The sequence below is a fragment of the Leguminivora glycinivorella genome, chromosome Z (assembly GCF_023078275.1).
Source record: "Leguminivora glycinivorella isolate SPB_JAAS2020 chromosome Z, LegGlyc_1.1, whole genome shotgun sequence".
Taxonomy (NCBI): Eukaryota; Metazoa; Arthropoda; class Insecta; order Lepidoptera; family Tortricidae; genus Leguminivora; species Leguminivora glycinivorella.
The window spans coordinates 48,064,030-48,078,352 of record NC_062998.1 but is presented as its reverse complement, the minus strand read 5'-3'; the positions used below and the strand labels follow the sequence as shown (position 1 = coordinate 48,078,352).

Genomic DNA, 14,323 nt, shown 5'->3' with positions numbered 1-14,323 from the left:
TCACCTTCAGGAAGCAAAACCCCTCTTGCGACATCAACAAGGCAAAATGTACTTTGTAAGTATTTGCGTATTTCTTAAGAGCACGGTGAGCAGTCCTTAAAACATGTTTAATAAACGGGTCTCTATTGGTTCCCATATTTTTTGAAGTCCGATTTTTACTATCCATAACGTTTTCCGTCATAATTTTTCTTAGTCATATTATCACTAGTCATAAAATTAAACTTTAGAAATTGTAATTCCGATTTTTGAAAGTCATAGTTAGTCTGCGGCTGTCGCGAGTTATACATTCTTGTAAATCCTCCTTACCTCCCTTGTTGCACAAATGTACTAGTTTTTTTCATTGTTTTGATGGATTTTTCTTATAATAAGTAGTATAATTTGCATACAAAAAACCCAACTATTGGGCCGCCTGTCACTGAATGTGTTAAGATCCTAATGCCGTAAAGGTCTTTTCCCCTCACTAACTCGGAAACACGTGTTTTGTCATTTAATATCAGCGGGTAAAAACGCATTTTATCCACTAGTGGGTAAAGTAATTTGACCTTGAATAAAGTCAAATTAACTGCTTTAAAATTGATAAAAGTAGGTGAATCTAGTAATAAAGATGATTTACCACCTGTGGAACTACTGGAAGCAGTGATAAACGCATTTTTTGCTTTGTAGTTTCCTCGCTATAGTGAGGGGAAAAGTTTTGTGTTACACTCGGGTGCAAATGTATTTTACTTCTCGTGTGTTAAAAAACGAGCAAGTTCAGGATTCTATTCTCGAACCACTCGCTTCGCTCGTGGTTCAAATATAGAATCCTTTCACTTGCTCGTTTTTCAATTTCACACTCGGCGTTAAAATACAACTGCCCCCTTGTATAACAAATAACTATTATACATACCCGATTTAATTTATTTTGGTACTTAGTTGTATTTCATGACGGATGGTAAATATGAAGTTGAAGGTGGATGGATACAAGGGTACTGGGACTGGGGTGGGGGTGGATGGGTAAGGGTACAGATGGATGGAATGTGTGGAGTATCATATGAGAGTGAAGGGTATTAGTATGGAAATGACGGCTGAAAGAGAGGAATGGAAGAAGAAAATTTACTGCGCCGACCCCAAGTAACTGGGTGACAATCACCACAAAAATTAAGAAAATATGTAGTACAGGTATATATTGCAACTATCTGTTTCAGCTCCGTCACCCATACTGATGAAGAAAAAACAGGCTCATGTGCCTAAGTTGGATGCTGCGTCGACCACCAAGGAAACATTAATGGGTGAGATTTCCTACCCTACACGTACAAGTGTGCTTGTAACTTGTAAGGATGCGAATCAAAGTAGTTTAGCTATGTCTTATGATAACCTCGTTCTATTTTACAAATGTGATGTTTTTCTTTTTTGCAGATTGGGATAAGTCTAAAGAAAAATTGATAAGACAACTTAACAAAGTCAAATCAACCGTTAGGTCACTGAAGCGTAACGTGATCCTCCTAGACCGCCTCGAATCGTCGTTGTGCAATTGGCGTTGAAAAACCAAAAAAGAAAACCCAAGGGTCGTTGCTGGACGAAAAAAAGTACAAGATAGCATGTTTATCTATTGGGTTGGTAAGAAAGTAATGAGCGAATCATAACCAATATTGTAATTTTTATTTAATTTATTATTTTAATCATTTATCAAAAATATAACGGCCTTCGTTATCTACTACTTTGTCTCCATCGTTCTGGTAAAGAATGAATAGCATCGGCGAAGAAGTTCTTAGGTTTAGATTCAAAAACTCAGCTATGTACTGTCGTAGATGGGCTTGATCATCGAACTTTTTTTCATTCAAGGCATTGCTTAGCGATCTGAACAATGCGAAATCCGTAGGTGCCAAGTCTGGAGAGTACGGTGGATGAGGTATCACTTTCCAACCTAGCTCCAATAGCTTTAGCCGAGTCACTTTTGCAATGTGTGGGCCAGCATTGTCGTGTAAGAAAAAACTTTAGCATGCTGTGGACGATTCTGACAGATTTTTTGGTTTAAATTTTCAAGCTGATTACAGTATACTGATGCGGTAACAGTCATTCCACTTGGTAGGAGTTCCCAGTGAATAATACCATGAATATCCCACCAAACGGACAGCATAACTTTTTTCGGGTGAGGCTCTGTTTTTGGTGCCTCTATTCCTTTTTCGTTTGGAGCTAGCCACTGACGTTTGCGTGTGTGATTTATATATAAGACCCATTTTTCATCTCCAGTGATAAGATGGTCCAACCAGTTGAATGTGCGGCGAAAAGACAGAAGTTGTATGCAGATATCGGCACGGCGGTTTAGTTGATCTCTATCAAGTTCGTGCGGTATCCAAACACTGTATTTGTAGTTTTTTCCCAACTCGTGTAAATGTGTTTCTATGGTGACATGAGAGCAGCCTATCTCGGTAGCAAGAGTACGACTCGTTAGCCTCGGATCTCCTTCAATTAAGGTTTTTAATTTGGCTACATCAATCTTCACCGGTCGACCAGACTTAGGTTGATCTGATAATGAAAAGTCGCCACTACGAAACCGCTGGAACCATCGTTTCGCCGTGGCCTCAGACACAACTTCAGGAGCAACACGCTGACATATATTACGCACTGCTTCGGCGGCTGAATGGCCAGACTGAAATTCATATAGTAAGCAATGCCTTACATGCACTTTAAATTCGTCCATTTTCTTCCTTATATTACCTCGGCGACAGCTAGTGAATGACTGACGAGAAACTGTGCGACTCGCCCTTTATATACTTTCGACCATAGAAGATTCTAGAACTCTCTCAAAAATTGTATGTGGAATTCAATCGATCGCTCATTACTTTCTTACCAACCCAATATATTAAAACGATCACCCAAGGCATATGGGTGTTCTCCGTTAAGAAGTCCTTTGTGCTAGCGATTCAAATAATTAGCATTACGTAATGATTTTTCATATAGGTAGTAAAAAACTTTTTCAGTACAGATGGTGTTTTTTTTACGCACTAGTGCGAGAAGTGGTTCATTATATGCCAGGTAGAAACTTCGGAGGCCCATCTGTACTGAAAAACGTCGTATGATACACGTGCAAAAAGGAAATTCGTAACTCGTGTCGATTTAAAACAAAGTATTATTGTGATTCACTATATTTAATATTCATCATGAATTTCTGCAACAGTAGGTACTATTCAAATATCTAAAAACGAGCGTCACTTTCCTTTGTACATCCTTACACAAAAAATCAATAATTCATTTATTGCAAATGTGATTTACAAATGTGATATATTATTGACTGGTACTGCAGATCTTGTCAGACGAAGATACAATCATGCTATTGCTCATATTATCATTCTTTTAAAGAAGAAAAGCTGCGTAACCCGCGCGTGAATTATTTTATTAATAATTTAGAATTAAGAAGTGTAGCGAGGCTGCATGCTTTGTTGGTGTTACAGAAGTTATTTTTTACCCTCCATAACTAGAAAGAAGTATGAGGAAAAACATGTTTGTCGACCAATAAAAAATAAATCTATTTAGACCATTAAATTTCACAATTGTTCTATTATTTCTTAATTGTAGATAAATAAGCGAGAGTACAATCATTGTTAATATGAAATGTTGATTAGGACTTAAGTACTATATAATGACATGTACATGTACTCGTTTTTCCGTGTCGTGTTGTATTGTATGGATCTGAATGCTGGGCGACAAAGGTGGAGGATGAAAGGAGAGTGCACGTAGCGGAAATGAGAATGTTGAGATGGATGTGTGGAGTGACCAGAATGGATCGGATCAGGAATGAGTATATTAGGGAAAGTTTGAAAGTTGCGCCTATAACGGAAAAGATGAGGAGTGGCAGGTTGGCGTGGTTCGGTCATGTAATGAGGAGGGATGAATGTCATATAGGCAAAAGAATGTTGGAGATGAAGGTTGATGGATGGAGAGGGAGGGGTAAACCCAAACAACGCTGGATGGATTGTGTGAAAGAGGATATGAGGAAGAAAGATGTGAGTGTTGAGATGACGGAAGATAGAGGAGAATGGAAGAGGAAGACGTGTTGTACCGACCCCACATAACGTGGGATAAGGGTAGGAGGAAGAAGAAGTACATGTACTCGTTTTAGACAATTTCTTAGCTCTCACTTAGTTATCGTACTCCTAAAACCTGAAATCCTGAGCTTACTAGGCCACGCGCCCGTGCAATAATTTCATCGATATCGATTAAAAGCATTTGAAATATGGACATCACTATTATCGAATTTTCACATCACTATCTTTGACACCTGTCATGCGTCAATGACGTTACGTAATGGTAACACTCGACGCAAACCCTTATGTTGGTAGCATTAGGATGATATGCTCATACATTGTACTTTTTTTCAGAAATGTATGGAGTTCCGTCTCTTAAAACGTAGTGATTATATTCTCTTTGTTGTTCACCAGAATCACTCATAATTACTTAAGTTTTTGCACAATAACGTCGAATTAAAACAAACTACACAACACCGAAATAGTTCAAATACTTCCGTCAAAAGTTTACAAATGTCAAACATACCATAGACAAGAGAAATAGAAAATAAGCCGGTTTTCAATTACGAAAAATGTGGTTGCGTTCAAGAATATTTAAATGTGGAATGGAACATTATTGGATAAACTTATGATTTTTACCTTTGTTTTGCAATATCTAATATGTAAAACGCATTTCAGTTTATTTTTTCATCTTGATTTAAATTATGAACCTAAATATTTTATTATTTATTAAAAGTTACTTATTACTGCAAATGAAAACATACCTGATAAATGGAAGTTGTGCTTTTAAAAAAAAATTAACAGAACTCCTATATTCATATGAATACTGCTCAGCAGTTATCATATGAACCTATAGACAAATAGACTTTCTTATCGTTACTCAAATCTTATACTATTAAACGAGCAATTCTTGTATATTTATTTATTTATTTATTTATTTATTTATTTATTTATTTATATATACCAACGATCTCGGAAACCGCTCTAACGATTTCGCTGAAATTTGTTTTGTGGGGGTTTTCGGGGGTGAAAAATCGATCTAGCGTAGCCTTAGATCCCGGAAAACGCGAATTTTCGAGTTTTCATGAGTTTTTCTTTCGCATTTGTAAACGTAAAATATGGTCCTTAATTTCGCCGCGCGCGCATCGATTCCGCGTAGCTCAGTCGCACGAGGTCGGTCTAATGTACGCAGATAGATCGTACGTGTCAGGGTTTCGAATCCCGGCCAGAAATTAAGTTTTTGTTTTTTGTCTTTTTTTTTTGTTTTTGTATTTATAAAGTTTTTTTTTATCTAAAGACGTGATATATTAAAATAGAACCGAGCGAAGCTCGGTCGCCCAGATATTGAACTTAATTTGGATACCGCTGACAATAATCTAATTGACAGATTTAAGTGCTGGAGTAGAAAAATAGTATTAAAGATACTGAAGTTAGCAAGTTTATAATTATCTTATGAAGTGAAATATAAACGTGACGTGTTCTTGTATATTTATTTATTTATTTATTTATTTATTTATTTATATATACCGACGATCTCGGAAACCGCTCTAACGATTTCGCTGAAATTTGTTTTGTGGGGGTTTTCGGGGTGAAAAATCGATCTAGCGTAGCCTTAGATCCCGGAAAACGCGAATTTTCGAGTTTTCATGAGTTTTTCTTTCGCATTTGTAAACGTAAAATATGGTCCTTAATTTCGCCGCGCGCGCATCGATTCCGCGTAGCTCAGTCGCACGAGGTCGGTCTAATGTACGCAGATAGATCGTACGTGTCAGGGTTTCGAATCCCGGCCAGAAATTAAGTTTTTGTTTTTTGTCTTTTTTTTTGTTTTTGTATTTATAAGAGTTTTTTTTTATCTAAAGACGTGATATATTAAAATAGAACCGAGCGAAGCTCGGTCGCCCAGATATTGAACTTAATTTGGATACCGCTGACAATAATCTAATTGACAGATTTAAGTGCTGGAGTAGAAAAATAGTATTAAAGATACTGAAGTTAGCAAGTTTATAATTATCTTATGAAGTGAAATATAAACGTGACGTGTCAATGTAAACAGATACAGGAATATTTTATGAATAAGGCATAACATCGACCAAGGCCCAAGACGTCTAGGTCGCTTTAATATTCATGTAGGAATTGGGACCTAAATGACACGCTTGGGTGAACATGCCAATTCATATGTAGATCAAGAATACGAATTATAATTGTAAAGTTTTGACCTATTTACATTAAACCAATAGGTGGACATTTTAGCGAAAAAAGATTCAAAAGCATTTTTTTTTCAAAATAGGTAAATTTAATGTTTTTCCTACTCAGAATCACGAGCCCTTTCGATCCTACTAGGTCACAAAAAAGCGTCACAAATTTATTTTTTTCACTTTGTTACCATTTTTCAAACACTTTGTACTGCGGTTACAAAGTGGAAAGCAAGGATTATTTATATAGGATTTACATACTTCATGCTAAGAATCGTACCTCAATTTTTTAGCACCTATTAAATACTATCATAACTACGCTGATGATGCCTTCTAATTTATTTTTCTCAAAATGTGTATGTGTAGGTATTGACGTGATAATCATGATTTTAAAATAAAGAAATACTTAAATGTCATTTGTTCTTATAAAAAATAAACACACGCAAAAATATTTGGGGAATATATGATTTTGGCCACTTCCAGGCTGCGAACTGCGCCATCTAGTTTTAAGCCTAAGGAAGGTCGCTTTTGATGCCTGAAAGTCCCAAAACAGGGTAGGTATCTGTCGCGCCAATACGAAAAAGTGATAGATAGAGCTAGCTACGCTACGATAACGATATCAGCGTAAGCGATTGACGTTGGCTAGGTCGTTGCTCACGCCGCGATTTCGTCGCTACGAGCTACGCTACTAGTACCTATTTATACAGTATGTGCCCGTCACAAAATTTTGAATGAGAGATATTTAAGTAGATAAGGTTTCACATTCAATATACTTAAAAAAAAAGGGTTTTACTACCTACACGGTGAGACTTCTGTACCTATGTAGTAGGTATCTACTATTATTTATTACGGATCCGAAGTTTATATCAATATGCCTAGGAATCCCATGATTTGGTAGATATCACGATCGGCCGCCAACTTATGCTTCATCTAACATCATCTTTGAGAATTATAAAATGTAATTTTGTATTTCAATGTAATTATATAGCTATCATAATTTGTAATTTTCATCAATTAGAAATGGCAAACCCATTTATTTTAATTTAACAGAATAATAATCGATTAATATAGGTCCCCAATAATTAGTAGATAGTTACACGGAGGACAATTAGTAAGAAATAGGCAATTGACAGTGTAACTGCTCTATTACAGTGTGGGACGCGTCAGGTGACTATGTACCTAATTGGGACAAAAGGACTGCCATGGTATTTATTATGAGATTATTTAGCCATAATCACTTTCATGGTGTAGCAGATGAGCGAATAGAGTTTTATTAACTTGTGATCGTAAAAGTTATCGTAATAGGAATGTGCCTTCAAAATGTAATTAGGTACCTATTTGAAAAATATTCTTGCCCAATAAAATCCTTTAGTAAGCAAAGCTACACTTTGTTAAATGGGCATTTTCAGAAATTGGGACCCAATATTAGTTACAATGTTAAAAAATTAACTCTATGTCAATTTTGTGACGACAATTAAGAATAGGTACCTATATTTGTATAAAAACCAATTTTTTCATGTTATAAACGTAGATTATTGTTTATAGTTTACGTAATAAACACAAAAGCAATATTTTTATTGAAATTTCATTTGCTTAAATGTCGTCACAAAGGTGACATCGAGTTAATTTTTGTTACTTTCACTAACTTTGGGTCCCAATTTTTGAAAATGCTCTAATACCTAAAGATACGGACTATCTAATCTATCTATGGTCCAAGCCAACGTTTCTAAAAATAAAGTAAATGTTTTCCCTCTAAATCTGATTAACGCATTCACTGCCATCCTCTTTTCCTAGTTATTCGCCAATTGCCACACCTTGCTGTGGGCCCCAAAACGCATTATGTGAGTTCAACCGACTATTGCCTACCCAGTGCCTCCAACGCACTTATGAGTCCATACTAATTATATATGTTTACATACAAATTCAGAACACATGTGCGTCGAACGAAGGTACTGGATGAAAGTCACTTAATACTATGAACGTGTCTGTGCGTTGTACACTGGGTGAAAGTATTAACGAAAACGCGTATATGCGTTGGTGGCAGTGAATGCGTTAAGGAAGTATAAGTATGTTATGACCTAGTCTAGTGACATGAGTGCTAACCTTCTTTGCGACGTTGATTTTGCGCTGGCGCAGCATTTTGGCCTCGTCTGCGACTTGCTGCTGGAAGACCCTGCCGGCCCAGATCGTTAGAGCTAGTCTCACTTCGTAGTCCTAGTAGGTACTAGCCACCAACCTTTTTGGCGACGTTAATTTTGTACTGGCGCAGCATTTTGGCCTCGTCTGCGATCTGCTGCTGGAAAACCTGGACGGCCCAGCACATGGGAGACAGCTTCACTCTGTATATCCTACACGTGTAGCTACTAACTACTAACCTTCTTAGCGACGTTGATCTTGTGCTGGCGCAGCATTTTGGCCTCGTCGGCGATCTGTTGCTGGAAAACCTGGACGGCCCAGCACATGGGAGACAGCTTCAATCTGTATATTATCCTACACGTGTAGCTCCTAACTACTAACCTTCTTAGCGACGTTGATCTTATGCTGGCGCAGCATTTTGGCCTCGTCGGCGATCTGCTGCTGGAACACCTCGACGGCGGCGAGGCGCGCGCGCGCCAGCTTTTCGTTCTCCTCCAGAACTGTGCGCCACACGTTCCACATGTTCCTGATGCAAAAATTTAAATTGTGAAACTAAACAAAATACACTTATAATATTATAGGCTATTATAGACTGTCCAGAATGATTTTCGCATTTTGATTAATTTTTGGTACTTAAATTATTTCTTTTGAACGGTTGTTGCTCGCTTGTACGAAACTGTACGAAAATCTGTCACAGCTGTGTGTTCTGTTGTGCCGACGGAAAGTTTCCAAAATTGTGAAATTTTCAGAAAACTTCGGAAACTTTCCGTACTTTGTACCTATGGATGGACAATTATTATACGGATGTACATCACTATGTGCAAGTTGCGGAAACTTTGCAAAAAACCTTATTTTTTCTTGAAAATTTCACGAACAATAAAAGGAATTTAAATTGATGAAATGGAGAGTTTCCATCCATACAAAGTACGGAAAGTTTCCGAAGTTTTCCTATGTAAAAATTTCAGAATTTTGGAAACTTTCCGTCGGCACATCATAAAAAGTATGTTTAATTTTAGCCAAGAAAAGACTGCTTGTAAGAGATCAAAGATACATTACACATTACCGATCTCTCTAGAGGTGTCACATAACGGATTACGAAATAATTATGATCCGTAACAAGGAAGGCTTCCCTCGTCAGTGTTTCATGATAATACATAATACCGTAATCATTATTCACCCCTTATTTGCCATGAGTGTCACTGAAACTTGAGAAGTTTCATGTGCTCTGCCTACTCCTTTATGGGATATAGGCGTGATTGAATGTAAATATGTATACCATACTATAATATTATAAATGGGAAAGTGTGTGTGTCTGTTTGTTTGTCCGTCTTTCTCGGCAAAACGGAGCGACGAATTGACGTGATTTTTTTAGGTGGACATAGTTGAAGGAATGGACAGTGACATAGACACTTTTTGTCTCTTTCTAACGCGAGCGAAGCCGCGGGCAAAAGTTAGTACCGTAATAGTTCAGCCACATCCCCGATTAATGACTAAAACATCTCGACTCACAATAGTCACAAAGAGGTGAGGCTTTATTCGACATGCATACCTAAATGTCAAATTTCATTGAATTTTAAAACGGACTGATTCTGAAATCTCGATTCGACCAAAATGCATTATTCAACCCTATAGCGAAACAAACATCTTTTTTATTACAAGTGCAAACGTATGGCTTTTAATAATTTGATTTAGCTGTCACACTGGCCACCTAATAAGTGCGTTTTCACATTATCCGATCCGATATCGGATGTCGGCGACAGGCGCCATCTTGGATTTTTTCCATTGAAATCCTTCCAACATCCGATATCGGATCGGATAATGTGAAAACGGACTAACAATGAATTACTAATGTCTAATTTTGACAAATTATTGTACAGTCACGTCTATAAATATCTATGAAGTTCAAAATTCAAATAACATTGTAAAGTGCGCCCACATTGCCGTCCCACACAGAGCTGGTAACTTGAGATGCTTAAGGAACAGGAACAGGGGTGTGCTCGAAACATCTAACAGATCTATCAAAACGACCTAACCGACCTAAGTATTGGCCCTAAAATTTATAATTGTATCCCCGAACAAATAACTGCTATATCCAATGACAATAAATTTAAAAAATGGCTAATTGACATAACCACACTGATATTGCCTACATTTTTTTTTAAATGTGTATTGTTGACGTGACGTCATGATATTAAAATAAAGAAATATGTCATTTGTTCTTATAAAAAATAAAAACACGCAAAAATATTTCAGCAATTCCCGTCAACTTTGTACAATGCCACGTCAGCAAATTTTAATTGATCCTATTTTGTTACCAACATTTAGTAATATAATTCGACTTTCGTAAGATATATACAGGATAATTGTTATAATTAAGAAAATATAGATACTAGAGAACCTTAATGATGAAATAAAACTTAATAAAATCTCAAGTCATCAACAAAATCTTGGTAACAAAATAGGAATTAATAAAAACAAATTTAACTTTTCCCTTAATTTTTGTACAAACTTTTCGAGAACTGCTGATTTGTGAGTGTGCACGGGTGTCGTCCCACTTTGTCGATAGCTATAAAGCCGCTTTATCAGTTTATTCATATAAAGATACCATACAAGTAAATCTCACCTTAATAGTAACCGACAAAGTGGGACGTTTTACTAAACTCACTCACGTCATTTGAGGAAAATATTATTCTGGCCATTTCTAGGCTGCGAAACAGCACCATTTAGTTTTAAGCCTCAAAGGCCCATACATTTCAGGGGTAAGTACGCTTATTTGTATGGGCTTTGTCAGTCCCGTATTATTATTATTATTTTTTTTTTTAATACTACGTCGGTGGCAAACAAGCATACGGTCCGCCTGATGGAAAGCGGTCACCGTAACCTATGAACGCATGCAATGCAAACAGTGTCACATGCGCGTTGCCACCCCATTTGAAACTTGTACATTCCCTTTTGCTGTGTTAAGTACACAGCAAAAAGGAGTGTACAAGTTCCAAGGAGGGTTCGGGTTGCCGATGACTCTAAAGGAATACGGAACAAGTTAGTTCCGTAAGTCCTCCCGCCATCAGAACCGCACCCTCGTTGAGCTCTGGCAGCCTTACTCACCGGCAGGAACACAACACTATGAGTAGGGTCTAGTGCTATTTGGCTGCGGTCTTCTGTAAGGCGGAGGTACTACCACTACCCCAGTTGGGCTCTGCTCTAGATTCGAGCGAGACGATATCCGCTGTGCTGTGCCCTACCACACAAAGCGGAATATCATTCGCTATGCCCTACCTCCTATTAAATCGTCGTTGGTATTACCTGTCTACAAAATACAAGGTGTAGCTGTTTATCCTAAGTCAACAGCAGAGGGCAGCAGTCAGAGTTTAAGTAAACGAAAAGCATGAAATACCATTTTTCCTCCGCTCCGTCGACTTTGATGTCTGGGATGTTCGGGATCTTCTTACTGAGGTACCCTGAAGATATTTTCAGCAAGGCCTGCGAACAAAAACATTGCGTTATGATGTGTTTCACGAGAGAGTAAGTCCGATTTCACATTATCCGATCCGATATCGGATGTCGGAAGGATTTCAATGGAAAAAATCGAAGATGGCGCCTGTAATGTATGGGATATCGGTCCTACATCCGATATCGGATCGGATAATGCGAAAACTAAGGTTTATACAATTTAGTATGTTTTAAAAATACTAACTTTAACACAAAATATTAACTTCTAACTAAGAAACTCTAATTGGCATGGAGGGAAAATATGTTATTCATGAACTTAAAATAATTGCTTTGCAGATACAAATTATAGCTTTGGCTGTATTCATTATAAAATAAAATAAAATAAAAATAACTTTATTTAGCATTGTGTAGTACATTTATGCTTACAGTTAATGGTAAACTTATAAATATCGTGATTTATAACGGTTACATAAGTTATAATTATAACTTTATGGTAACTGGAATGAAACTTTGAGTAAGCGGCATCTGATCCCCGTACTAGTAAAAACTGTATCACGGTGGAACAGGATTCCCCTTGTCATTGTTTACATTATTCTCTAACTTATGTTAATTTATGTTATAGAAATACAAATACATTAAACCAAAGGGCAGCATGACATCGTGGCATCCGATGTACAGTCAACCAATTTCAACCTTTGGCCACTCTATAACCATGTCAAGATAACAAGAAGTAAGAGATTTCTTACAATCTGATTTATAACGTCACTATGACATAGTTCTACAGTGGCCTAGGGTTCCAATTGGTTGACTGTACCTACTTGAAAGAGCAAGAATATTATATACCATGGATTTTGCGTGCCGACCAATGAGTTGAAGCCAGGTTCATTCACCTTTACTCCTATGTTCTATCTCTTTCCGACACTGTGATGTATTGCCAGATTAGTTACTAAAAAAAACGTATAAAACATTCTTCAATCAAATTGACTTACTTTTCTTTGTATTATACGAAAAAAAACTCAATCAAAAACCTTATTTCTCCGGTATTTACCTCCTGCGTACTATGGGAACACTAATAATAAAAAAATATGCCCGATATGTCAGAATTGTCAGAAGTCATTCACCGATTCAGATATTTATTTTGCGAAATAAACGTTTTTCGACGATTTACTTAAGTTCTGCGCTATGTATTGCATAGTGAACCATTGTGGAAGTAAATGGAAACCGAAATCCGACGTAAAATTTCACAAGTAAGTACTTATTTTACCAAAATGTTCATAAACCTCGCTGGCAATAAATTTTCTGCTATTTTGCTTGTAATCTTGGTTAGTTCTTATCATTATATTGTTTTCATTGTCTCAAATTATATCAAAATTCCCACGAATAGGTTTAGAACGATAAATATGACCTTTAAAGAAAAATAATGCTATGTGTGGTTTTACGACTAGGGTGACCAATCTTTTTCTTGCATGGTATTTACTCTTATTGAATGGAGCTAAATCTATCAACTTGGTACGGTTTCTATGTTCATAGTTCATATCACAGTATAATAATACCAACTTTATTGTTTATGTCTTTACAATTAACATGAATAATATTAAACTTTTCAGTGTTCCAAAAGATGAAGGAAGGAGGCAGCGTTGGCTGTCGATTGTACCGATAAAAGGAAATGTTTCAGAGCGTTCGACAATTTGCAGATTTGCACTTTAAGCCTGAAGATTATGACACAGAAAGAAATTTTAAAAATCGGTCCAGTAACGACGGAGATATCGTGGCATAAACATTAAATTGAGATACATATATATATATATATATACATGCGAAGAGAATTGAAATACGTACGAATTGAGAACCACCTTCCTTGAGATTTGGGGCGGCGCTTAAAAATAAAGATACTGTTTTAAAACGTCCTAGTATTTCATTATTTCCCCATTGACAAATACTTCCCTTATATTTTTGTGGCTATTCCCACTAGTTACCACCAAGTTTTTACCTGTCCTAACTACTGGGATTTTCCCCACATTGTTAATTACCACACCGGGGGTTGATAGCTACTGGGATTAGTTTTCCCAGTAGTTACTACCAAAATATTATTGTGATAGTTTAAAGTGACTGAAACATTTTTTAATAAATACAGGTGTCAGTAAAAGAAAAGTTATATTTTAAGCCTCGTGTTGCAACACTCACCACGCTCTTATTCTGGAACGGTTCTGAAAAAAAAATCCCAGTAGTTTACCACTGGTAAAAACTGTACCGTATTTTGTGGCGTAAGGCAAAGTAACTGCAGAGTGGTATAGAAATGGACCTTATTGGCGGTTGACAAATTAGTAAGGTGCATTAGAGTAATTCCGAATGACAGAAATGTTCAGATAATTCCGAAAGGGGAATCTTGATATGACGGAAATAATGGTGATTTCTATGCGACTTTCCTAATTAGACGGCTTTCGGAATTGCCCTAATGTACCTTACTTTTTGAGTTTGTGAGGATGGATGTTCACTTTCGTGATAAAACGATTGATCGGATTTGAATTTAATAAGTTACAA

At 36.8% G+C, this 14,323-nt stretch overlaps 1 protein-coding gene and 1 long non-coding RNA gene across 2 annotated transcripts in view; one reads left to right on the top strand and one right to left on the bottom strand.

Annotated features, from left to right (window-relative positions):
* Window positions 1–14,323, bottom strand: part of LOC125240852 (protein nervous wreck) — a 116,293-nt gene that overhangs the window by 61,328 nt on the left and 40,642 nt on the right. The window contains exons 3-4 of the mRNA XM_048148994.1: window positions 11,727–11,812; window positions 8,714–8,858 (exon numbers count right to left, since the gene is read on the bottom strand). Coding sequence (XP_048004951.1) covers window positions 8,714–8,858; window positions 11,727–11,812 — 231 coding nt within the window. The remainder of the gene's footprint in view (window positions 1–8,713; window positions 8,859–11,726; window positions 11,813–14,323) is intronic.
* LOC125240855 lies at window positions 5–1,472 on the top strand. Its single transcript, XR_007178681.1, has 3 exons — window positions 5–55; window positions 1,185–1,268; window positions 1,396–1,472. It is a non-coding gene; the product is annotated as an uncharacterized LOC125240855 (long non-coding RNA).